The sequence below is a fragment of the Hyaena hyaena genome, unplaced genomic scaffold, assembly GCF_003009895.1.
Source record: "Hyaena hyaena isolate Hyena2069 unplaced genomic scaffold, ASM300989v1 scaffold_551, whole genome shotgun sequence".
Taxonomy (NCBI): Eukaryota; Metazoa; Chordata; class Mammalia; order Carnivora; family Hyaenidae; genus Hyaena; species Hyaena hyaena.
The window spans coordinates 590,472-615,950 of NW_024081183.1; the positions used below are offsets into that span (position 1 = coordinate 590,472).

Genomic DNA, 25,479 nt, shown 5'->3' on the forward strand with positions numbered 1-25,479 from the left:
ACTGTTGTTTCCCAGTTTCCAATTAGAACACAGCCAACTTTACCCAAAGATACCCAAAGATGCAGCAATAAACAAATTGTGAGCGTTGGTTCCTCCCCAAAAGTCAGAGCTTCACCCACTCAACCAAACAGCTTCCTCATCAGCCTTTTCTTAATCAACCAAGAAAGGGAGGCTAAAAGAACTAAAATCCCCTGTTTGGAGGCATCCAAATGGGAGGAAGAAATCTAAAAGCCAAAGCAAACAGGAGAAAGAAAGAAGCTCACATACCCTCCAGATGAAACACTCAGCAAGAGACATCTGTCCAAACCAAACCTAGAACTGTTTCCTGGCCACAGGAGTTACATTAATCACTGAGAGCTGGCAACTGGAGCCCCATCAGGGTGGACTGGAGCCCGGGGGACGGTCCCCAGGACAACAAACCTATGCACTGCTTGGACTCATCACTGGACTCCTGTAACAGGCTGAGAGCCGATGACCCATGGGCAAAGAGCTTCTGGCTGGCTCTCCAAATTTGCAACCGAACCCAAGTTTATCCGTGGGATGGGCAAGAAAGATGACCGAATATTGAGTATGCAGCAGGAAAGGATTTATTTGAGAGGCAGCAAAATAAGGAGATGGGAGGGCAAATCTTAAATCATCCTCTCCAAGGAGAGACCGGGAAATTTAAAGGCAAACAAAAAGGGTAAAAAGTTGCAGTTGAGTTTATTACTCTGCAGCTGCTTTTAGTCCCCTTAACCCTTTGGTCACTGGTTACACTCATTTTCTCAGAATAATGAAAATGTAATACTCATGGGTGGTGTTTGGAGGTGAGAGGGAAGCACCAGCCTGGGCAATTCAGTACCTAATACCATAGAGCTAAAATAATGCTTCCCTGTCCTTCGTTACAATGATAACATAGAGAATCATTTTTGTTATTTTGAGTCCTCTTTGTGTGTGCTTTTACATAATTAGGACCATGGTTTAGCTGTCTGTCAAACTGGAATTGTTTTTCACTGAACATTAAGTTGTGCTCAGATCCTGAGCCTTCATAGCAGAGCAGTGAAGGGTTTGCATTCAGGAATCCTAAAAATATGTATTCAAATTCCAAGTACCACCCCCTAGCTTTGTGATCTTAGTCAAACTTATTTTTTCATCTGTCAAGAGGCGTTTTTAATAGGCACCACACAACACATTTATTATGCTAGGTACATATAACCACTCAGAAACAGAAACCATTAATATTGCATTTTGTGTGTTTTCTGCTTGTTATAAAAAAGTGAATGGTCATTTATGAAAACAGAGTTGTGTAAAGAAAACAAACATGACAGAACCCAGCTATTACCAATGTTAAAATGTTGATGGAAAAATACCACATTGTATGGTTCCATTTATGTAAAGTATCAAAAGTATGAAATTCAGTGAAGCAGAAAGTAGAATAGTGGTTTCCACGGACTAGGTGGAGGGGGAATGGAGGAGTTCTTATTTAATGGGTATAGAGTTTTGCAAAGATGAAAAAGTTCTGGAAGTCTGTTTCACCATATGAATATAGTTAAAACTATTGAACTGTACACTTAAAGGTGGTTAAGATGGTAAATTTTATGTTGTTTGTATTTGTTTTTTTATTTTAACACACACACACACAAACACACACACACACACACACACACACAATTTTTGGATATATTTCTCTACAGCAGACACATTCTAATACCCAGTTTGAAAAATTCTTCCAACCCACTTGTACCAATGCCATATTAGGTCTTCACTGTCTTTACGGGTCACGTCCTCCCTTCTTCCCTACGCAGTTTTTAGTGATGCAGGTGTAAATACCCTCCACTCTGTGTACGTTTATTGTTAACACCTTACTCAGGGCAAGAGCATTTTACAAGGTGGATTACTTCCTGGATCCTGACTTTCTATCTTTTGGTCTGGTAATTTCCTACTATCTTGCCATCTCTCTCTCTTTTTTTTAATGTTTTATTTTATTTCTAGGAGAGAGAGAGAGACAGCGTGAGCAGGGGAGGGTCAGAGAGAGAGGGAGTCACAGACTCTGAAACAGGCTCTGAGCTGGCAGTCAGCACAGAGCCCGATGCAGGGCTCGAACCCACGAACCGCGAGATCACGACCTAAGCAAAAGTCGGACGCTTAACCGACTAAGCCACCCAGGCGCCCCTATCTTGCCATCTCTTAGATGCCCTGTCTATGACATTATGTTATGGGCACCATAACATGGGCAGAATTGCGTTATGAGCAGAATTGTGCCCTCCCCGCTGCCCTGCCCCCTGCCAAATTCATATGTTGAAACTCTAACCTTCACCTCTAGTACCTGAGAATATGGCTGTATTTAATCCCATGTTTAAGTGATTAAATTTATTAGTTACTTTAAAGAACCAATTAAGATAAATGAGTCATTAGGGTATGCTCTAACCCAACCCGGCTGGTGTCCTTATAAGAAGAGGAAATTTGCACACAGAGGAGCTGCAGGTACACAGAGGAAAGACCATGTGAGGACACAGAGAGAAGGCAGCCGTTGGCAAGCCAAGGAGTCGGGCTTCAGGAGAAACCAACTCTGCTGACATAGGCAGACCTGGTCTGAGGATGGGGGGCGGGGGGGGGGGGGGGGGGCGGGGGGGGGGGGGGGTCCTGCAGGACCAGCCAAGAGGGTCCATGGCTTTGCACAGGATAGAAATTAAGCTCAAGCTGGGAGGAAGTGAGAGCAGAGTTTACTGAGTAGCTTAAGTGATAGAGGATAGTAGGCAGAGCATCTGAGATGCTCATAAAAGGAGGAGTGAGTCTTCCTGTTGCTTGGGGTAAGTAGTCCAGGGTATGTGTTCCTTTAGGAATCCGGGTCCGATCAAAGGTGAGCGTTAGGTGGACGATAGCTGTTATTCTATAAATCACTGAAGATAGGGGTTATGGGTGCCAGTGTCAATGGAAGTTTGTTCAAACCTAATGTCCTGGAGCTCAGGATCTGGTTCTTCTTAGATGTTATCATGTACATGAGGGCCTAGGATGAAATTTAGAGAATGAGTAACTTTCTTGCTTCCCCCCTTGGAGTGGGAACATAGCTTCCTTGGTTTACTCAGATGCAAGGTGAAATATAGAACGTAAGTAAATAGGGCCTAGCAGAGAAATAGCGGAGATGGAGCCTGTCTAAAATAGAGTGCATTCAGTTTCCCTAATTGCTGAGACCTGAATCCTGGACTTCTAGCCTCCAGAACCGGGAGAAAATAAATTACTGTTGTTTAAGCCACCCAGTCTGTGGTATTTTACTGTGGCAGCCCTAGCAAACTAATTTACTCCTCTAAGGACACTAGCAATAAATATTCCAGATTTCAGGGTTTTTTTTTTTTTTTTCTGGGATGAGTTGATATAAATATCTTAGCTCTACTATTACTAGAAAGAGAAATTCCAGTTATTATCCCATTGCCACACACTGCTTTCCCTTTCCTCATAGCCCTTGCCATCATCTGGGGTTCTACCTATTTTTAAAATTTATTATTGTTAAAAAGAAAACCACAGTCTCAAAGTGGGGCCAAGTCATTAAACAGGGGCTTAATGCCTAAGCTAAATGCAGTTCCAACCACCACCAGAAATGTAGTCTTAACAAGTCAGTCGGGAGTCTCCTGATCTGGTACTAATGTGCCACATCCTAATGTCACATGACCCTCCCCCCACCAAAGGTAAAGAAGTTAATTCCCCTAATTAGACCCTCGGCTCTAGCCCCTAAGGTAAGGTGACCTCACCTGGACCAATTCTTTGTTTTCTTTTGCTTATAACTTCCATGCCCCACCCTCCCGCCTGTAAAACCTTCTATTTTATACAACTACCTAATGCTCCTTTCTACTTGCTAGACGGGATGCTACCCCATTCATGAATCAGTAAAGCGAATTAGATCTTCAACTGTGCTGTGTTGGGTTTTTGTTGTGTAACCTTATCTATTCAATTTCCATACATTAAGATCTAAAAAAGGAAAGACCATTCTGATAACCGCTATATGCTTTGAGCCTGTAACAATGCAGGACGGATGGTAGGCACTCAAGATACTTGCGGGAGGAATGAATGACTGATTGACAAAGAAGGGCTTTTCCCCGCGTTAGAGCTGGAGGGCCGCGTGGTCTCTCCAGCGGCCGCCTGGCCCCGCCCGCGGTGGGCGCGTTTTGGCCGCTGCCCCCGGGGACCGGGCGCCGGTGCGCGCTCCGCCGCGCCGGCGCCGGGTTTTCGGGCGCGCCGGCTTCCCGGGAGGGGGCGGGCTCGGGGCGGCCCCTTGTGGGCGGAGTCGGCAGCTGGGCGTGCGGGGCCGCCGGAAGACGCGCGGGCGGGGCGGGGGAGTGCGCCGCAGGGTGGCCGGACCGGGGGCGAGCGGGGCGGGGGCGACCGGCGGCGTGGGCGGCGGCGGGGCGCGGCGGGGCGCGGCGGGGCGCGGCGGAGGTGGGGGCACGAAGGCCCAGGGCAACGCCGGGCTGCGGCCCACGAGGCGGGGCGGCGAGTGGAGCCGGTCGCCGCCGCTGGCCCGGCATCAGAGCGAGTGTCCGCGAGGTGTAGCCTGGCGCGCGTCTGCGGGGAGCGGGGTCAGGACAGCCTTCCCGCTGCGGCCCGCGGAGCCCCGCGCCCCGGAGCGCGGCCGGGGAGGGCCGCCTGGGAGGGCGGCGGAGAGATGCTGTGGGGCGGCGGGCCCTAGACAGGTCCCCCGGGGGGCCGGGAAAAGCCCCGCATCCGGGGCGGAGGCCGAGGTCCCGCGGGCTCCCGAAGAAGCCTGCGGGAACACTGGGCGTGCTTCGGGGAATCTTCGGTGAGCGGGCCTTGCGGTCTACGAAGGCGGGGGAAGAGCAAAATCTGCTACCGCCGGCTCCTCTGAAGAGACACCCCGTGGCGCCGAAAGCCTTGGGAGCGAGCGCTCCCGCGGGCGCGTCCCTGGTCCCAGCAGCGTCCGGGGCCAAACCGGTGAGTGGATACGCGGGTGTGCAGCCTCCTTTCCGGGGAGGGGCGGCTTCCAAATGATGCTTCGAGAAAGTTTCCCTACCTTGGTAACTAGACGTTTACTTTTGTGTGTTGGGGGCAGGATATTTCCACACGCTCCAGTCTGCGGGACGCCGCTCCTTTCTCTGCATCGGGCACAGCTTGGGGCCCTGTGGGGGGACCCCATAAGCCACTTAGCCTTCCTTACAAACTTCAGAAAGTTGGGCCAGCCCCCGTTACACGGAGCTCGGTCTGTGCGTGGGGCCCCAGACACGCCTGACCAGGTGGCTGTGGAGACACCTGCCCAGATGCCGGGGGGGGGGGGGGGGGGGGGGGGGGGGGGTTTGGACGAGATGATAGATTGGAGTTGTTTCCGGATTTCCCGATTGCAAACAGTTCTGCAGTGGTCCTGACGGTACGCGAAGTGCTGTTTCCTCCGTCTGAACACCCCCCCCCCCAATTTTAACATTCGTGAAACCAGGAGGCATCTTCACAGGTTAAAAGGACTTGCCGGCTGCTGGGCATCTGCGTGGGTGGGGAGTGTGTCTGGCGCTGTTTGGTCGGGTGAACATGCAGCTGCGTGATTATCACTTCTGACACTTGAACTTTAAATTTAGATCTCTAATTTTTTTTAATGTTTATTTTTGCGTGTGAGAGAGGCAGAGCACGAGTGGGGGAGGAGCAGAGAGAGAGAGAGGGAGACACAGAATTCAAAGCAGGCTCCAGGCTCTGAGCTGTTAGCACAGAGCCCAACGCGGGGCTCTTCCTGGAACTCACAACCGCGAGATCATGACTTGAGCCAAAGTCGTGTGCTTAGCCGACTGAGCCACCCAGGTGCCCAGTCTCTAGTTGTTCTTAAAAGTAGCTTGAAAAGATAATGCTTAAGGGTTTTCTAATTAATATTACAGCATTATAAAGTACAATTGTTGTTTCCATTTTATGGATGAAGAAACTGAAGCTCAGAGAGTTGAAGTGTCTTAGAGTTTTTAAGTACAGTGTCAAGAGTCTTACCCAAGCTGTCTGATTTCAAAGCGTGCCCTCTTAACTCCAAAGTCTGTATCCAGGCAGAAGACGGGTCCAGCTAACTGGGAGGGAAGGCAAGACAGGGTCTGTGCTTGTTTTTATATCTTTGGCTGTTTGTGTATGTGTGTATGGAACTGGGAAACAGCCACATCCAAGAACGCTGGTTATACTTCTTCCCACATTGATGTCAAACCTTTGTTTTGGGATCTTTTGCAGTTTAAAATACATTTTTGCAAGGTCTCGAGTTCTGGATGTGTGGTCAGTGCTTCTGGATCCCTCCTCTTCTGTCTCTTGCTCCTCTAGAAGAGTATAGAGGCATGTACTCCAGACGACTCAACGGGCTGCCTCCCAGGGAGGCACTACGTAATTTAAGAGAGAAGTCAGTTTTTCGGAGTTGAGAAGGGCGCAGCAGCCTCTAGGGACCTCCAGGTTCTGGTGCTGCCCAGAAACACCAAAGCTCTGGGGGCAGGAGGCTGCGGTCAGCAGAGACCACATACCTGGGAACGACTCTGGCCGTTCTGTCCCCACAAGTGGACACGCCCAACTGGGTGGGCGTCATCATGCTGCAGCAGCTCCTGATCACCCTGCCCACGGAGGCCAGCACCTGGGTGAAGCTGCACCATCCGAAGAAGGCCAAGGAGGGAGCACCCCTGTGGGAGGACGTGACAAAGATGTTTGAAGGAGGAGGTGAGAGTAGATCCGATGAAGGGGATACGGGACAAGAACTCTCAATTTGGGTGTGAAAAGATAGGCTCCTGTTTCACTGAAGCATCTCTGGGGGCGGGAGGGGGGGGATTGGAGAAAAGCAGGTCTTTGGGGTTCCTGCTTGTGGCTTTTGGGACGGGGATAGCTATGAGGGCAGGTGTTGAGGGCTCAGCTCCTTGTGCCATGTGCTCCATGCTGCTCCCATCTCCAGTCCCCGGATAAAGCACAAAACAGGAGGACAGCTTAGAGTTCCCCACCAGCTGCTCCCAAGTATCTGTGATTGTCACAGACGCTGGGGTCAAAGGCTTCTACTCCCTAAAGCCCTCCCAAGGTTTCCCTTCATAAGTTTTGGTCATTTTGACCCAAAGCCAATGCTTTTCACAAGTAGCAGTTCTGACAGGAAGGAATGAGATACTTGATGACTCTCAGTTTCCAGGAGGTCTGTGGGAAACATGTCCAAGATTACACATTATCTGGTGGTCTGGTCAGGACAGATAGATGGACAGAGAAATTCGTGTGTCTCACGGGATCATGCCTTTAACATTTCAAGTTCAGCTGATATGTATTCTGGCTGCGTCTGGAGTTTGCTCACTATCTTGACCAATGAAAAAATGAATAATGATCTCCAATGCTTATTATTAATTGATGGAAACAGACACATATCCAGGGCAAAATAATAGAAGGTAGCCTAAGAAAGTGCTATGGTAAATTTCTTTTGGAAGCCAAGAGACTGGAAACATTCTTCTGACTATTTACTGGAGAAATTTTCACAAAGCAGATAGCACTGAATTGGGCCTTGAAAGATGTCTTACGTTTTTTGTAGAAGATTTGGAGGAAAGGATACAGAAGTGAGTGCCTTGAAGAGTGGTTCAGAGAATGGGGACCATTTGAGTCCGGGGGCTAAGAATGTGGTCAGTATATGTATACAGTGGATAAAGGATGGTGCCCAGTGGAAACTCACACTGGGAAGGTTTGCTTCAGGCGAGTTGTAGCGGGCCTGAAGTCCATGGGGAGTGTTTGGATTTTCTGTCTTACCAGAAACACTTGAACAGAGGAGTGGCCTGGTCTTTGCTTTTGGACCAGCTTTGCCCATTGAGAGGTATTAACACTCAAAGCAGTGCACTGCGGACCCTCCTTATTAAGGAGGCCCTGGTCTCCTCTGAGTTGCTCAAAATGTCCCTCTCTGTGAATGTTTTGAGAGAGGAGCCATGTTCAGCAGGTCTGCAGGCAGTTTTTCTCTTTGGGAGATTTGGGGAGATACAAACCTCATGGCCCTTTTCCCTCTTCAGCTCTGCTCCCTCAGGATGCTGAGGAGACCCAGGGAGAAAGTTTGCAGGCTCAAGTCTCTTCTGGGCCCCCAGCAGCTGAATCTCAGGTGGGTTGGATTTTCCTTTCATTTTCTTGACCTGCTGCTTGGTTTTTAAGGCTGTATCTTGCCACCCTGTGTTTTCATTTATTTATTTTATTTATTTTGAGCATGAAGAGTTTGGAGTGTGGGGCTAACAGATTCAACACAGGGAACTTGTGCACGTTGCTCTTGTACAGAAAACTGGGCTTCAGTGGTGGCGATTTTCCTACTCAGGGTGGCTTTCCTCCTTGTAACTCTTGTTGGTGGCCAACATCCAGATTTTTTTATAATAGTTTATTGTCAAGTGGGTTTCCATATAACACCCAGTGCTCATCCCCACAAGTGCCCTCCTCCATGCCCGTCACCCCCCTTCCCGCCACCCCCTGCCAACATCTAGATTTAACATTGTGTTAATTTCTGTAGAGAAAGAAAAATGGATGCTAGAATTCTGGCCCCTAAAAACAAATCGATACTACTTAGGGTCTAAGATACACGTCAGGTTTTTGTTTTTTGTTTTTTTTTTTTTTTTTTGAGTATTTTCACTCAAAAACAAACTTCGTAAAGTGACAAAAAGTTCTGAGATTCTTTAAAAAAATTTTTTTAACTTTATTTTTGAGAGAGAGAGAGACAGAGCATGAGTGGGGGAGGAGCAGAGAAAGAGGGAGACACAGAATCCGAAGCAGGCTCCAGGCTCTGAGCTGCCAGCGTAGAACCTGACACAGGGCTCAAACTCACAAACCGTGAGATCTTCACCCGAGCTGAAGTCGGCTGCTCAACCGACTGAGCCACCCAGGTGCCCCAGAAAGTTCTGACATTCTTAAGCGATGGTGGACTTCATGTGGTGACCCTTAGTATAGTACTGGGAGCCGAGGGCCAACCAACCAAAGGACAAGTGAGTGGGGAAGAAATGATCTGGCCACAGAGCACACACATGTTAGACAAATGGACAGTTACACAGGGTGTCCTCACTGTTGACTGGAAGCATAGGGAAGACAGGAAAACTGTAGAATGAATGAGAAAGACTGTTCAAGATGAGATATTATTCGATGGCAGGAGAGTTTTAAGTGAAAAGGACTTGGGTTCTGTAATTACATGGTACAGGATCTGAAACTATCTCTTGTATTTACTTGCTTGGTAATGGGGCACATTTTTTTTAGCTGTTTATAATCCCAATTTCCTCAGCTGATTCAGATGCTAATATTTTTCTAGGATTGAATGCATTTCAAAGTTATTTACAGTAATAAGGAAGAAGTAATAAGAATAAGAAATAATAGTCTAATTATTTAAAGAGTTCTCTCTACATTTCACTTATCTGGAATTCCTCACTTCTTGACATTTATCAAGAACTGATGGTATTAGTGCTGGGAGAAGATTAATTAAAAAAAATTTTTTTAATGTTTATTTTTGAGAGAGAGAGACCGAGTGTGAGTGGGAAAGGGGCAGAGAGAGGGGGAAACAGAATCCAAAGTAGTCTCCAGGCTCTGAGCTGTCAGCACAGAACCCGAGGTGGGGCTCAAACCAGCGAACCATGAGATCATGTTCTGAGCCAAAGATGGATGCTTAGCCAGCTGAGCCACCCAGGTATTCCTGTATAGTTTTTTTTGGTTTTTTTTGTTTTTTTTTTTTTATCGAGAGAGAGAGAGAGAGAGAGAGAGTATGAGCAGGGGAGGGGCAGAGAGAGAGAGAATCCCAAACAGGCTCTGTGCTGTCAGCATAGAGCCCAATGCAGGGTTCAATCCAAGAACCGTGAAGTCATGACATGAGCTTAGATCAAGAGTCAGACTTTCAACCATCTGAGCGACCCAGGCACCCCGAAAGTGTGTAGTTCTACTTTGACGTATATAACCATGTAACCAAAATAGAGATTATTTCCACCATCTCAGAAAGTTCTCTCAGGCTCCTTTCCAGTCAGAACTCTGCTTTGCTCCCAGTAGAGAGTACATGGGGTCTTTTTGTTATTTCTTAAAACTGCATCAGAATCTATAATCTCAAAATTGGAGCTCCTGGGTGGCTCAGTCAGTTTAGCGTCCGACTTGGGCTCAGGGCAGGATCTCACGGTTCCTGAGTTCGAGCCTTGTGTAGGGCTGTGTGCTGACAGCTCAGAGCCTGGAGCCTGCTTCAGATTCTATATCTCCCTCTCTCTCTGTCCCTACCCTGCTCACGCTCTATCTTTCTCAAAAATTAAAAAATTAAAAAAATTACAATGATCTCAAAATAAAAAGTTTAAAAAAGAACGTGCATGTTCTGCAGTTGATAGGTATAGTGTTCTATAAATGTCCGCTAGTTTAAGTTGACTGATAGGCGGTTCAAATCTGTATCCTTGATGCATTTTTGTCCACTTGTGTCAGTTACTGAGAAAGGAGTGTTGAAATCTCTGCCGTGGTTTTGTCTGTATCTCCTTTAGTTCTGTCAACTCTGCTCTATTTTGAGTTCTATTATGAGATCCAGTAACGTGTAGGATTGTTGTCTTCTTGATGAACTGACACTTTATCATTATGAGATGTCTCTTTATGGCCAGCAATACTCCTTCTCCTAAGCCTACTTTTGTCTGACTTTTTATAGTTCCTCCCCTGTTCTTTCAGTTATTGTTTGTATGGTATAGCTCTTTCAGTTCTTTTACTTCTAACCCATCTGCGTCTTTATATTTAAAGTGTGACCTCACATATTGCTGTGTCTTGCTTGTTTAGTGCATTTACAGTTACCGTAATCATTGATACAGTGGGATTTAAATGGACATTCTTATTCTTTTGCTGTTCACTCATTTTTGTTTTTTTGTTCCTCTTCTGCTTCCTCTTGGGTTGCATAGTGTTTTAGTGGTCCAATTCATGCCCTCTGATGACTTTTTAGCTATACTTGTTTGATTTGCTGGTGGTGATTGGTGTGGCCATTATAATATATATTTGTAACATATCACAGTTGAGTTATTATTATAGTGTTTCACATATGGCGCGGAAGCCCCAGATTTCCATTTACTCTTTCCCAGTTGTTTGTATATTGTCATCATATATCATATACGCATTTAAACCCCACAGTACATTGTTCTTATTTTGTTTACTCTCTTGTTTTGTTTTTTTTTTTTTTACAAACAGTTTATTGTCAGGTAAGTTTCCATATAACACCCAGTGCTCATCCCCACAAGTGCCCTCCTCTATGCACATCTCCCCCCCGCACACACACACCCATCAGTCCTCAGTTTGTTCTCAGTATTCAAGAGTCTTTCATGGTTTGCCTCTCTCCCTTTCCCCCACCATTTCCCCCCTTTTTCTCCCCCTTGGTCCTCCGTTAAGTTCCTCCTAATCCTCCTATACGTGCAAACATATGGTATTTGTCTTTCTCGGCCTGACTTATTTCTCTCAGCATAACACCCTCAAGGTCCATCCATGTTGCTACACATGGCCAGATTTCATTCTTTCTCATTGCCATGTAGTATTCCATCGTATAAACCACATCTTCTTGATCCATTCGTCTGTTGATGGACACTTAGGCTCTTTCCGTGTTTTGGCTATTGTGGAGAGTGCTGCTGTGAACATTGGGGTACATGTGCTCCTATGCCTCAGCACTCCTGTAGCCCTTGGGTAAATTCCTAGCAGTGCTATTGCTGGGTCATAGGGGAGTTCTAGTGTTAACTTTTTGAGGAACCTCCACACTGTTTTCCAGGTTTACTCTCTTGTTTACTTTACATCGGCCACCATAATGATTGCAACCCCTTCTGGGGTAAAAGTATTCAGCTGACTTGCCCCTCTTCATGGAGGAAATATTAAATGATCCCCTGCTATATTATGAGCCCTGGGCTTTCTCTTCCTGTTTACCGTAGGGGGCCTAACACGCATTGTACTAGCAAACTTCATTAGACATTGTTCTTCATGACCCGTACTGTGTAGTCGCTCACTTCCGTTACATACCATCAATAGGAGCAGTGTTCGCTATTATAGGAGGTTTTGTTCGCTGATTGCCCTTATTCTCAGCATACACTTTTTATAATACCTGGGCAAAAATCCACTTCACAATTACATTTGTAGGTGTTAACGTAACATTTTTCCCCTCAGCATTTCCTCGGATTATCCGGAATGCCTCGACGTTATTCTGATTACCCAAGACGCATATACAACTTGAAACACAGTCTCCTCAATAGGCTCTTTCATTTCACTCTCAGCAGTAATATTAATAATCCTTATAGTCTGAGAAGCTTCGCGTCCAGATGAGAAGTAGCAATAGTATAACTAACTACAACTAACCTCGAGTGATTACACGGATGTCCCCCTCCATACCATACATCTGAAGAGCCAGCCTACATATCCATGCTCAGCGAGGAGCCTGACTTGGGGCTCGAACTCACAAACCGTGAGATCCTGACCTGAGCTGAAATCAAGAGTCATATGCTTAACTGACTGAGCCACCCAGGCGCTCCTATTGTTATTTTTGCTTTTAGCAGTAAACTATTTTTAAGAAATTAAGAAAAGGAAAAAAACAGGTTCTTTTCATATCCATCCGCATAATTACCAATCCAGACACTTTTCATTCCTTTTAATTCCAAGTTTCTAACTGGCATCAAGTTTCTAACTGGCATCGTTTCCCTTCAACCAGAAGAAAGTTGTTCAGCGTTGCTTGTAGTGTGGGTGTTCTGACGAATTCTCACAGCTTTTGCTGGTCTAAAGATGTCTTTCTGTTGTCTTCTATTTGAGGATCTTTTACTGGATAGAGAGTTCTAGAGTGGCTTTTTTCTTTTAAGCACTTAAAAAATGTTCCATGATCTTTTAGCTTCTCATTGTTTGGAATGAAAAGTCAGCTGTTACTGTTCTTTCCCTATAGGTGACCTGCCTTTCTGTTTGTTTTATACCAACTTTTCTTGTTCTTTTTTGCCTCCTTCCCTACCTTCTTTTGGCTGCCTTCATGATCTTCTCTTTTTTATCTTTGCTCGTCAGCAGTTTTACTGTGATGTGCATAGGGCTGATTTTCTTTGAATTTATTATTTTTGGGGTTTGCTGAGCTTAGATCTATGGCTTGAAAATTTAGAAAATTTTCAGCCTTCATTTCTCCAAATATGTTTTCTGCCCATTCTTTTATCTTCTTCTGAGATTCTAATTGAACTACTTAGTATTATCCCAGGTTTGTTTTTGTATTCTTTCCTCTTGGTGCTTCAGTTTGAATAATATCTATTGACCTATCTTAAGTTTCATGGATCTTGTCTTCATCAATCTGCCATTAAGTCTTATTTAGTGGATTTTTCAGATCCTTATTTTTCATTTGTAGAATTTTCATTTAGTCCTATAGCATTTCTCTCTCTCTCCTTTCAGTTGCCCCTATGTTTTGACCTATTCTGTTCATAGTTTATTTTACATTTTTAAACATATACTTTATTTAAAAAATTTTTATGTCTTTATTTCATTTTGAGAGAGAGACAGAGAGTGAGCGGGGGAGGGGCAGAGAGAGAGGGAGATAGAGAATCTGAAGCAGGCTCCAGGCTCTGAGCTGTCAGCACAGAGCTCAATGTGGGGCTCCAACCCACAGACTGTGAGATCATGACCTGATCTGAAGTCAGATGCTTAACTGACTGAGCCACATAAGCGCCCCTTTTAACATATATTTTAATAATTATTTTAAACTTCTTGTCTGCTAATTCCAATGACTTAGTCACCTATGGGCTTGCTTCTATTCATTTTTATTTTCTTTCTTTTTTAAAAAAATTTTAATGTTTATTCTTGAGAGAGAGAGTATGAGGGAGCAGGGGCAGAGAGAGAGAGACAGGGCGACACAGAATCTAAAGCAGGCTCCAGGCTCTGAGCTGTCAGCACAGAGCCTGACCTGGAGCTCAAACTCATAAACTGCGAGATCATGACCTGAGCCAAAGTGGGACGCTTAACTGACTGAGCCACCCAGGCGCCCCTTTATTTTCCTAATTATAGGTCATATTTCCCTCCTTCTTCACATATGTAACAGTTTTTTATAGTAGTTCAGATATTGGGTTTTAAAGAACAGTGGGGAGGGGTGCCTTGGTGGCTCAGTCGGTTAGGCATGAGACACTTGATTTCAGCTCAGGTCATGATCTCACAGTCATGAGACTGAGTTCCGCATCAAGCTCTATGCTGACAGCGCGAAGCCTGCTTTGGATTCTCTCTCTCCTCTCTCTGCCCCTCCCCTGTTCACACACACATGCACTCGCTCTCTAAATAAACTTAAAAAAAAGAACAGTGGGGGATGAAATATGTATATGTGCACACATCTCTATATACACACGTATATATGTATATGTATACACACATACGTATATGTGTCAGTTGTTTGTTTAGTTCTGTTTATTTCCAAAAGACTAAGCCCTTTCCTCTGTCTGTTGGGTAAGGTGAGGAACTGATTACTCATATTCCCCCTAGAGCTGTGGCTGAGCTCCGCTGAGAAACAGCTTTTATTTGGTTGAAGTTCACTTCTGATTAACCCAACTACAAACACCGATGCCACCACTGCTGGGGGCCTGATCTTTATTATCTCTTCAAGTATGTAAGCTAGGCTGGGGTTAGACTACGGTTCCAGACAGCTTTGTTCATCTTTGCACTGAACTCCAGTGGGGCCCCAGGATTTAAGTTCAGTGGCAGTGCTTTGGCTTTATGACAGTAAGTGCTGAAAGCCTCTCTGTCCCTCCCTGTGGCCTCTCTGATCTCCTCTCCTGCTACCGCTTCACCAAACTGCCAGCACTGATGCTCACTCTCGTCCTCAGACAAGCCAAGGATGCTCTCGCTTTAGGTCCTTTGTACCTACCTGGACTGCTCTTCCCTCACTAATTCATGTCTCTGGTCAAATCTCACCCTTTTAGAGAGGCCTTCCCCAACCACCTTGCAGAAAAGATCCTCCTCTACCCTCACTGTGGTTCTTGTTGTTTCCTCCTTAGCCTGCTAAATTTTTTTGTAAGGCCCATATGACCGTCTGTTTTTCTGTATATTTGTGGTAATCTCCAGAGGATCTTCAAACACATCCAGAGCAGGCTCCCAGTAAAACCAGTTTAAAATCTCTCAGGACTTAGAACACTGTCAGAACTCCTTGGACCTAGACGGAGGTGGTCTTTGTCTGAAAAAGAATATATTTTATGTTCTAGGAACTGTTGACCTTCAAGGACATATCTGTGGACTTCACCCAGGAGGAGTGGGGACAGCTGCCCCCTGCTCATCGGAATCTATACCGGGAGGTGATGCTGGAGAACTATGGGAACCTGCTGTCAGTGGGTAAGGATGGGCGGAACATTCCAGAAAATGTTGCAGAAAACCTGTCCGTTACAGAAGAGTCATTAATTCTGAATTATTAAGTGTTATGGATTCATTTGAACTTGACCTTGAGTTCTGTATTAGAGGTGTCTCATTCCTTGGGGGAGCAGCTTTGGTGGAACTAGAATGGAAAGACATGCTATGGTGTCCCTTTCCATCTTCAGAGACCCTGACTGCCAGAGGACTAGAAAGAAATTCTGGGATGTTCTTAGAACTCAGTGTAAACATTCATACTCTGTTCATTCTGTTTTGTTTTGTTTTGTTTTGTTTTGTTTTGTTTTACTTTATAAGCAGGATATCAACTTTCTAAACCTAGTGTGATTTCCCAGTTGGAGAAAGGACAAGAGCCATGGATGACAGAGAAAGAAGGCCCAAGAGATCCCAGTTCAGGTGAGACTAGCGCAGAGAGTAACCTTTTAATATGTAGGCCAGAGTCCCCGAAGTCTCCCCAGGCTGTGGGGAAGGCTGAAGCCACTGGACAAGGCATGCGCTAAACCTCACGTTACCCCTCCCTCCGTCATTCCTTTCCTTCACCTGACCTTGCAAAAGTCTCTCTGGAGTTGGAGGGCAGGGTGTATTGTCTTAATTTAGGTTGAACTTGACTTTCCCTCTTTTCTTCAGTATCCTGAACTCTGCGTATCAAAAGCTCCTTTCTCTGAGCAGTCAGATGTACGTGGTATCTCTTCACAGAAAACACATCTCTTCTCAGGACTCTCACTGCATTCAATGGGTCTTTAATTTTCTCTCTTACATTCTATGTCCACTTTTCACCAATTTTCATTTTACAATTTCTGCTTTGATTTTCCCTCTCTTTTTAACTCATTTATCTATCTTTTGTGTTTTGGAGAACACCTGTATGAAATTTCTTGCAAGAGAAATTGCCACAGGATACCTTCTTCCCAAATTAAGTGGACTTTCACCATCTCTTTAAACTTTGCTTTATTATGAAATATTTTAGGTGTTCAGAAGGACATAGAGAACTTCATAACAAATTTCTATGTAGCTTCCATCTTGATTAAGAAAAAAGAGTTGAAGCCCTGCTATTCCCCTCTTACCTTTTGGAATACCAACTTTTCAGAGTTTAAATATTGTCATTCTGTGTGTCTTCATAGTTTTACTACGTATGTCTATCCTGCACTTGATCTTAGCCAAAAGGCCGAGAAGCGATACGTGTGTCTATCCTGGAACAATATAAAGTATTATTTTGCATGTTCTTTTTTTTTTTTTAAGTTTATTTAGCTTTGAGAGAGAGCACAGGCAGGGGAGGGGCAAAGAGAGAGAGGGAGACACAGAATCCAAAGCAGGCTCCAGGCTCTGAGCTGTCAGTGCAGAGCCAGACATGGGGCTCAGACCCACGAACTGTGAGATCATGACCTGAGCCAAAGTCGGACACCCAACCGACTAAGCCACCCAGGCGCCCCTGTATGTTCTTATTCTTTAAATAATTGATGTATATACTTCTTCTGCTTGCTTTTCTCATTCAACACAGTTGATATTTATCTATCTTGTTCTAGTTATTTCTGTTGAGTTAATAAATAAATTTATGTATCCATTTCCCTGTGAATAGACATTTGTATTGTTTCTAAATTTGGGGGTTTCCAAGATGCAGCAAGTCTTCCTGTAGTGTCTTCTTGTGTACACGTGCAAGTACTTCTCTGTGATGTTTGGTGGAAGCAAAACTGTGGGGTCATGGAGTAGATGCATCTCTGTTTTGCTTGATATTACCAACTTGCTCTTCAAAGCGGTGGCACCAATTTGTACTCCCCTGAGCAAGCCTTAAGAGTTTCCAGAGCACAGCATCTTTGTCAACACTTGGCTTTGTCAAACTTTAAACTTATTGTAAATTTGTGGGTGAATGTGGTATCTTACTGTTTCTTTCATTTTCCTCATTACTAGCAGGAGGAGCATACTTTCTGTGTTTATTGACCATCCAGTTTTCTTTTATGTAAAATCCTTTGCCAGTTCTGTTACTATTTTGTTCTTGATTTATAGAATAAATGTACATAATATATATCATCTGCTATTTCTAAGTTTGACTTTTCATATTTAGAGTTAATTCACCTGGAATTATTGTATGTGTAGTGGGAGATGAGGACCTAGTTTGATTTTTCCACATGGATAATCAGTCCAGGAACCATTTATTTAATAGTTAATACCACTCTGTTACCTGTCAAGTTTCCTTGTATACTTGCGTCTGTTCTAGGCACTGTATTCTGTTCTATTTTTCTATTCTAGCCCTGCTCTAATGCCAAGCTGTCGTAATCACTGTATGTCACCGTAAAACTTAATATGTGGTAGTTCTCCCACTTTGTTCTTCAGAATTGTTCTCGTTATTATTCGCCCCTTGCTCTTCCATGCAAATTATATAATGAATGCATGAAATTTCACACACATGCAAATACTCTGGTGGTATTTTGATTGGCAGAGAATTGAATTTATAGATCAACTTTGGGGAGAATTAATATGATATTCAGTTTTACTATCTAGAAACGGGATATTGCTCCATTTATTGGTGTTTCCTAACATTTTTTTAAAAAATAAAGTTTCAGAATTTTCCTTATAAAGGTCTTGTACGTAATTACATCTCTTTTGTCGGAGTTATCTTGAAGACCTTATATTTTGCTGTTTTGATGGTATGTATTTTAAAATTATGTTTTCTGTTTGTTGCTGGTGTGTAATAACAGCTGGATTTTATATATTGATTCTGTAGCTAGCCACCTTATTTCATTCCATTATTTATTCCAGTAATTTGTTTATATATTCTCTTGGATTTTCTCTTTTTCAGCTTACAATAATGAAAATAGTAAGAGCTACCATGAATTTCGATTTTCCAGTCCCTTTAAATAATAAGAACAATTTGATTTTAGTAAAACATTTTAGCTTACTGCAATAACAAAAATTCCCAACTTCATTCAAAGCTAAATCTTCTTGGGGTGCCTGGGTGGCTCAGTTGGTTATCTGTCAGACTTTCTGATTTCGGCTCAGTTCATGATCTCACAGTTTGTGAGACTTTTGGGATTCTCTCTCCATGTCTGTCTGACACTCCCCTGTCATGCATGCGTTTTCTCTTTCAAAATAAATCAACATGTGGTGGCATCTGGGTGGTTCAGTCAGTTAAGCATCTGACTTTGACTCAGCCCATGATCTCACACTTCATGAGTTCGAACCCCGTGTCGGACAATGTGCTGTCAGCTCAGAGCCTGGTACCTGCTACAGATTCTGTGTCTCCCTCTCTCTCTGTCCCCCCCTGATTGTGCTCTGTTTCTCTCTCTCTCAAGAAAAAATAAACGTTAAAAAAAAAAAAAATAAACCTTTTTAAAAACATTAAAAATCTCTTCTTGGTCCTTCTTCGGGCCTGCATATTGAATTGGGGAAGGGGATGTGCCATAAATGGCTTCTTCTCTCCTTCCCTGTCTTCTTCTCTTCCCCCTCCCATATTCAGGACCAGAATCAGAAGCCTACAGAACACAGACTCTATTATTGCCTTTACTCATTAAGAATTTGGAAGTACTATTGATCCTTTTGTGTTGACTGAAAAATCTTACAAGAAGTTATACCTTTCAGGAATGCAGATCTATCAGTTGAAATATTAGTAATGTGTACAACAAATTATCAAAAAAGCCAGTCAGAACTGCAAAGATTAAAAGATATTTTCATAGAACATAGCAATATTAGCAACATAGTAGTCTGGGTTTCTTACAAGTCTCCTTTGTATAAATAACATTTCTAGGGACAGATTAATAACCACAGGGAGTAGAACAAAGCAAATATTGGTACAAGTTTTGATAAAAGACAGCTTAATGTTCTCATAAAAGTTCTTAGTTCAGACTTTAGTTTTTTGGATTTTTTTCAGACTTTAGTTTTTGGGTGAGCATCTCCTGCTGCTGCTGGTGTGGGGAGAGGACGTCTTTTTATATTTCTGAGATTGTTTTCCAAAAGTAGTTGTCAATTGAAAAGATACCCTTACGAAAGAGCTCTGATATTTCATTATTTAGTATTAGAAAGAGCAGGTCTAAAGTGTTCAACTTTTAGTCTCTATATAAAATCACACATTTACCTTACTTCCTGTTTCTTAACTTCCCATTACCTTCCCATATTGCATAGCCATTTTTAAATGTGCAATTGACCTTGAACAACACTGGTGTGAACTGCATGGGTCCACTTATTGTATGTGTATTTGTTTTTAATGTTTATTTTAGAGAGGGAGTAGGTGAGTGGGGGAGGGGAAGAGGGAGATAGAAAATCCAAAGCAGGCTCCACGCTGTCAGCGCAAAGCCTGATGTGGCACTCAAACCCATGAAACGTGAGATCATGACCTGAGCCAAAGTTGTATGCTCAATGGACTGAGCTACCTAGGTGCCCCTGGACTTTTTTTTTTTTTAATGAAATGATTTGTAAGCTTTTAAAAAAATGTTTATTTATTTATTTTGAGAGAAAGAGAGAGCACAAGCAAGGGAGGGACACAGAGAGAGGGAGAGTGAATCCCAAACAGACTCCATGCTGTCAATGCAGAGCCTAACACGGGGCTCAGTCTCATGAACTGTGAGATCATGACCTGAGCCAAAATCAAGAGTCAGACACTTAACCAACTGAGCCACCTAGGCATGCCTATATGTGGATTTCTTTTCTTTCTTTTTCTTTTTTAAGTTTATTTTTAAGAGAGAACGTGAGCAGTGAAGGGTCAGAGAGAGGGAGACACAGAATCCAAAGCAGGCTCCAGGCTCTGAGCTATCAGCACAGAACCTGACACAGGGCTTGAACTCACAGGGCTTGAGATTATGACCTGAGCCAAAGTCAGATGCTTAACTGACTGAGCCACGCTGGTGCCCCCATGTGGATTTTTTACAGTTCATTTTCCTTTCTCTTTATTGTAAGAATCTTGTATATGTTACATATAACACAAAAAGTGTTAATTGACTTATTGGTGAGGCTGCTAGTCAATAGTAGGCTATTAGTTAAGTTTTGGTGGGAGCCAAAAGTTATACATAGGTTTTTTTTTTTACTGTGTTGAGGTTGATATCCCAACCCCCATGTTGTTCAAGGGTCAACTATAATCAAAATCTCATATGCTGTATATGTGTAGTTCTATAAATTTCTATTCCATATCCATTATAGTAATTGAGTTTTCAAAGCATAATGAATATGAGTTATGTGCATTTTCCCATTTCTTTCAGGCTTGAAGAATAAAACAGAAACCAATACGTCAGCATCAAAGAATGACATTTTACAGAAACAGTTATATCGTGGCATTTTGATGGAAGGGTTCCTGAGAGAAGATGTCATTTATTCCACCTTGAGAAGAGCCTCTAAATATGAAGGTGAGTTAGAAAGGCACCAGGAATCCCATGGAAGTGATATAAAACACGCCATCCTGACCCCCAAGAAGAGTGACGAAGAAACTAACAAATTTGGGGAAAATATTGTCAGCTCAAATGTTACGATAGAACAGAGGCACCGTAAATGTGATACACCTAGAAAGAGGAATAAATACAAATTAGACCTGATTAATCACCCGAGTTATGTAAGAACAAAAACCTATGAATGTAATATATGTGAAAAAATCTTCAAACAACCCATTCATCTTACTGAACACATGAGAATTCATACTGGTGAAAAACCTTTCAGGTGTAAGGAATGTGGAAGGGCCTTCAGTCAAAGTGCCTCCCTTACTACACACCAGAGGATCCACACCGGCGAGAAGCCCTTTGAATGTGAAGAATGTGGCAAAGCCTTTAGGCATCGCTCATCTCTTAATCAGCATCACAGAACTCACACTGGAGAGAAACCCTATGTGTGTGATAAATGTCAGAAAGCTTTCAGCCAGAACATCAGCTTGATCCAACATTTGAGAACTCATTCTGGAGAGAAACCCTTCACGTGCAATGAATGTGGGAAAACCTTCCGACAGATTAGACACCTCAGTGAACATATAAGAATTCACACTGGGGAGAAACCCTATGCATGCGCTGCGTGTTGTAAAACCTTTAGTCATAGAGCGTATCTAACGCATCACCAGAGAATCCATACTGGAGAGAGACCCTACAAATGTAAGGAATGTGGGAAAGCCTTTAGACAGAGGATACACCTTAGCAACCACAAAACTGTTCATACAGGCGTGAAGGCATATGAATGCAACCGCTGTGGAAAAGCCTACAGGCACGATTCATCCTTTAAGAAACATCAGAGACGCCACACTGGAGAAAAGCCTTATGAGTGTAATGAATGTGGAAAAGCCTTCAGCTATAATTCATCGCTTAGTCGGCACCATGAAATACACAGGAGGAATGCCTTTCGAAATAATGTGTAGAAATGGATCATTCAAACACGAGAACAAAAGCTAACTCTAAATCAGTGATTCTGTGCTTTTAAATTCCAGGATTCTAAATTTGAGGAATTGATGCAATGATGCTAGCTTTTATTTTTGCCTGTTGTGTAAATAAACAGTACATTGATAACTATTATCTACTAACACCTCTATACAAAGTACTTAAGGGTAAAGGATGGTCTTTCAAATTAAATTCAGCATTACGGATGATGCACACATAATTGTTATCGGATTTCATGGTAGATCAGTTATCTCCTTGGGGATTCTCTGATTTATAGACTAACATTTGGGAAGTACTGTTGAAAATATCACCATCCCTATTTTTTAAGTAACTTCCTTTTTTTAAATGAAGAAACTTACAAATGTGATAGAACTCAAAAGGCATAGACATTTGTATAAGTGAAAATCCTTTTCCTACATCCACCACCAAATTCTGCCTTAGAGGCAACGATTTTTTATAACTTTTTATGCACCCTTCAAGAGATCTTTTTTATTTGTATCCAAGAGAATACAAATGCAGAGTTCTTTTTGAGCATAAATGGCAGCTTCCTCTGTCAACACATCTGCACATTACTTTTATTAACCATGTATCATGGAAGTCATTCCATATTAGTAGATGAAGTGCCTACTCACTCTTTTTTATAACTGCATGGTATTCTGTGGTTTGAATGTACTTTAATTTATTTAGCCAGTTCACTATGGGTGGACTTTTGGATTTCTAATCTTTTGTTGCAATGAATAGTCTTAACACATTTTTCTTCCTTACACATGTAAGTGTTTGTGTAGGGTAAATCCCAAGAACTGGAGTCTCTGTGTGCTAAAGGGTATGTGCACTTGTATGATGGTTATTGCCAAATTGGCTTCATAGAGGTCGGACCAGTTTATTTTCCCACCAGCAAGAGAACTAGGAGCCACCCGATGCTGAAGCATGTCCTGGACCAACAGCCCTTTAGGTCATCAAAGAAGAATCCTTTTGTCTCAATAACTAAGTGTGGAAGTCTGAGCTGCGTCCGCAGAAGGAGCGCTGCTTGCCATTCCTGGAGCCAGAGAGGAGTCTGCATCTTACCAAACAGCAGCCAAGCCCACCAAAATCTCAGCTGGAGAAGGAGAAGCCCTCTTTCTACCAACTGCTCCAGTCTCTGACCTCTGGACTGGAGCTGCCTGATCAATGAGAGTTCCTTTAAAGAGACCAATCCACTTGTCTTAGAGGTCAGATCTTGGCTGCAACCCCTGTGGGAACGGAGCAACACTGATAATTGAGTCGCGGTACTTCAGATGGCAGGGTGCCGATGGATGGTCCACCACACAGCATTACAGGATGGTTACAGTTAATACGTGGAGGAAGAGAGACAAAAGGTAGGGCATGACTGTCTAATAAGCATTAATTAATGAAAGTATTAATCAACATTGCTTATGTTGTGAAAACTGAGCACCAAGATCAGGGCCACATGGTTTTGTACATGTTAATTTTTCAATCTGGTAAATGTTTATTAAAGTTTTAGTGAGTGATTCTGTGAAATGTTAATAGATTTCCCCTCACTCCCGTTCACTGCAGTTATAAACCAAAGCCTGGCACTTAGATCCTCCATTATAGCTCTTGCTACTTTATAGTTCCATGCCCCATTATCCTCCTTCCTATATGGACTCTGACTAAACTCAGTAGATTGGTTGAGACTCTTTGGTCAAACAACAGAAATCAGTTGGGGCTATTTAAGTCTCAGTGTGGGGGTGTTATTAGAGGGATTTTGGGGTATCCTGTAATTCATGGGCTGCAGTACATTCTAACAGCAGACTGGGCCTAGGACCTGAAGCACGTTAGAAAACCCAGGCAGCTTTCTGTCCATCTCTCACCTTTGCTTCTTGTGTTTTCATTTTTTTTTTTAGTACCTCATTACAAACCACAGTTACCATTAGCTCCAGATTTTACATATATTCTTTCCGACACCCAGAAAAAAGAAAAAAAAAATGTCCCCCTCACTTTCAATCTTTAAATCCTGGGGAAGGTCTCACTGGCCCAGCCAGGTCAGGTGCGCACCTCTAAAGTCAGTTGTAGAAAGAACTTCTGTGGGAACCATGTTGTTGATGTGAATGGGGTGGGGAGTTATGTGGCTGGAGGGGGAGGAGAGCAGAAAGAGCTACTGTTCAGGGAATTCCAGATCCTACCCGCTCTTTTTTAAAAACATTTTTTAAGTATTTATTTATTTATTTATTTTTAGTATTTTTTATTTATTTCTAGGAGAGAGAGGGAGAGAGAGACAGCGTGAGCAGGGGAGGGTCAGAGAGAGAGGGAGACACAGACTCTGAAATGGGCTCCAGGCTCCGAGCTGGCAGTCAGCACAGAGCCCGACGCGGGGCTCGAACCCAGGAACCGCGAGATCATGACCTAAGCGAAAGTCAGACCCTTAACCCACTAAGCCACCCAGGCGCCCCTTAAGTGTTTATTTTTGAGAGATCAAATGGGAGAGAAGCAGAGAGAAAAGGAGAGACACAGAATCTGAAGCAGGCTCCAGGCTTTGAGTTGTCAGCACAGAGCCCCACGTGGGGCTCAAACTCATGAGCCATGAGATGATGACCTGAGCTGGAGTCAGATTCTTAAGTGGCTGAGCTACCCAGGCGCCCCAGATCCTACCTAATCTTCAGCACCAGCTAATAAGATCCGAATTTTAGAACTGGGTAAGGTCTAGGAATCAACCGTTTTAGAATTCTTCACTTTATAGATGAAGAAATGGAGAGTCCCCTTCTTTAATTACTCATGTCTTTTATGTGAGTTGTGTTTTTGAGCATTTTTTCCTCCAGGTTTAGCCTGGTTTTCCAAACACCTGCCCTTAATGGCTACACAAGCCATTCTCTTTTAACAGTTTTTCGTAGATCTGCTATTACTTCAGAGGCCTTTATGATTTTAGAGCTTACCCGTTGGTTTTGCCTGTTATCATTGCCTGTTCCTTCCTTCCGGCTATCTTAGAGGCACTTCTCCCTTTGCTAATCACATAAATGCTCTGTCTCAGGATTGTGCCCTTAACCATGTTCTTCTCTCAAGCTACACGGTTTGTTTAACTGATTGTTAACCTCTCAACACTTTACATCTATATCTTAGGATATCTCTCTTGAGCTCTAGAACATTATATTCAACATTGTGTTGAATGTCTCTATTTGGATATACTCTGGTCCTCTCAAAATATGTCCAAACCCAACTCAATCTTTTCAATAAAATCTATGTCCTTAATACAGTAAGTAGTACCACCCTCCACCCAGTTCTCCAGTGTGGACTTCCTCTTCTCATCCATCACCTCCCCTGTCACCAAGTCCTGTACATTCTATTTGGGATCTGTTCTATTTGGGATCTATATCTGCCTATCCATTTCTTTGTCAGCTCTTTAATTAGGCTGTTAGCACATCCTAACTAGAGCTCCAACTGGTATTTCTATATCCAATCTGGACTCCTCTTTTTTCAAGTTTGGTATTAATTTTATTCTATTTTCTGTATAACTTTTAAGTACATAAAGGTTTATTTCCACAGGCCTCAGGAAATGGGTAGAAGTCACAGGACAATCTCTCTTCCCACCAAAAAAGTTGCATATTTTGGTAAGTGTCCTAGAGGGAAAAACTGTAATTTACATTAGCAATGCTGGGCACGATTCTTACACAAGACCTAACACCAGGCAGCGGGGGAGATTTGAGTCCTTTGTTCAGGTGCCCGGACAGAAACCAAAAGCAGTTGGGCGTGACAGGGCAAAGGTGAAGATGGAGGGCAGGCACCTAGCATGGAAGGAGGAAGGAATTCCAGATTCCTTGGAATGGTGTATTTTCCTTTTGTTTGTTTGTTTAAGTCACCTCTGTAGGAAGGTGCTGGGCAGGGATCCCAGTGAAAGAAAGGGTCCAAGACTCCTTTA

The 25,479-nt window shown here is 43.4% G+C and overlaps 1 protein-coding gene and 1 pseudogene across 3 annotated transcripts; one reads left to right on the plus strand and one right to left on the minus strand.

The window, feature by feature from the left end:
- The first annotated feature begins 4,479 nt into the window (after positions 1–4,479).
- ZFP69 (ZFP69 zinc finger protein) lies at positions 4,480–23,090 on the plus strand. Of its 3 annotated transcripts, none has more exons than XM_039255974.1 (6): positions 4,480–4,923; positions 6,178–6,648; positions 7,956–8,041; positions 15,099–15,225; positions 15,556–15,654; positions 20,439–23,090. In XM_039255974.1, exons 2-6 carry the CDS (start codon positions 6,522–6,524, stop codon positions 21,569–21,571), a joined length of 1,572 nt encoding a protein of 523 aa, XP_039111905.1. In that variant the 5' UTR covers positions 4,480–4,923; positions 6,178–6,521; the 3' UTR covers positions 21,572–23,090. The 3 variants fall into 3 exon arrangements, with proteins under 3 accessions (XP_039111905.1, XP_039111906.1, XP_039111907.1); XM_039255975.1 differs by having other exon boundaries at positions 15,559–15,654; XM_039255976.1 differs by lacking the exons at positions 4,480–4,923; positions 7,956–8,041 and having other exon boundaries at positions 6,594–6,648.
- On the minus strand, positions 16,259–16,432 carry LOC120247894 (annotated as a pseudogene).
- Positions 23,091–25,479: the final 2,389 nt, after the last annotated feature.

Excerpts from the sequence above, each read along its gene's own strand:
- ZFP69 (XM_039255974.1), top strand. The coding sequence starts at position 6,522 with ATGCTGCAGCAGCTCCTGATCACCCTGCCCACGGAGGCCAGCACCTGG. Across the intron at positions 8,042-15,098 it reads CCCCAGCAGCTGAATCTCAG|GAACTGTTGACCTTCAAGGA; the intron begins GTGGGTTGGATT and ends TTTATGTTCTAG. Across the intron at positions 15,226-15,555 it reads TGGGAACCTGCTGTCAGTGG|CAGGATATCAACTTTCTAAA; the intron begins GTAAGGATGGGC and ends TTACTTTATAAG.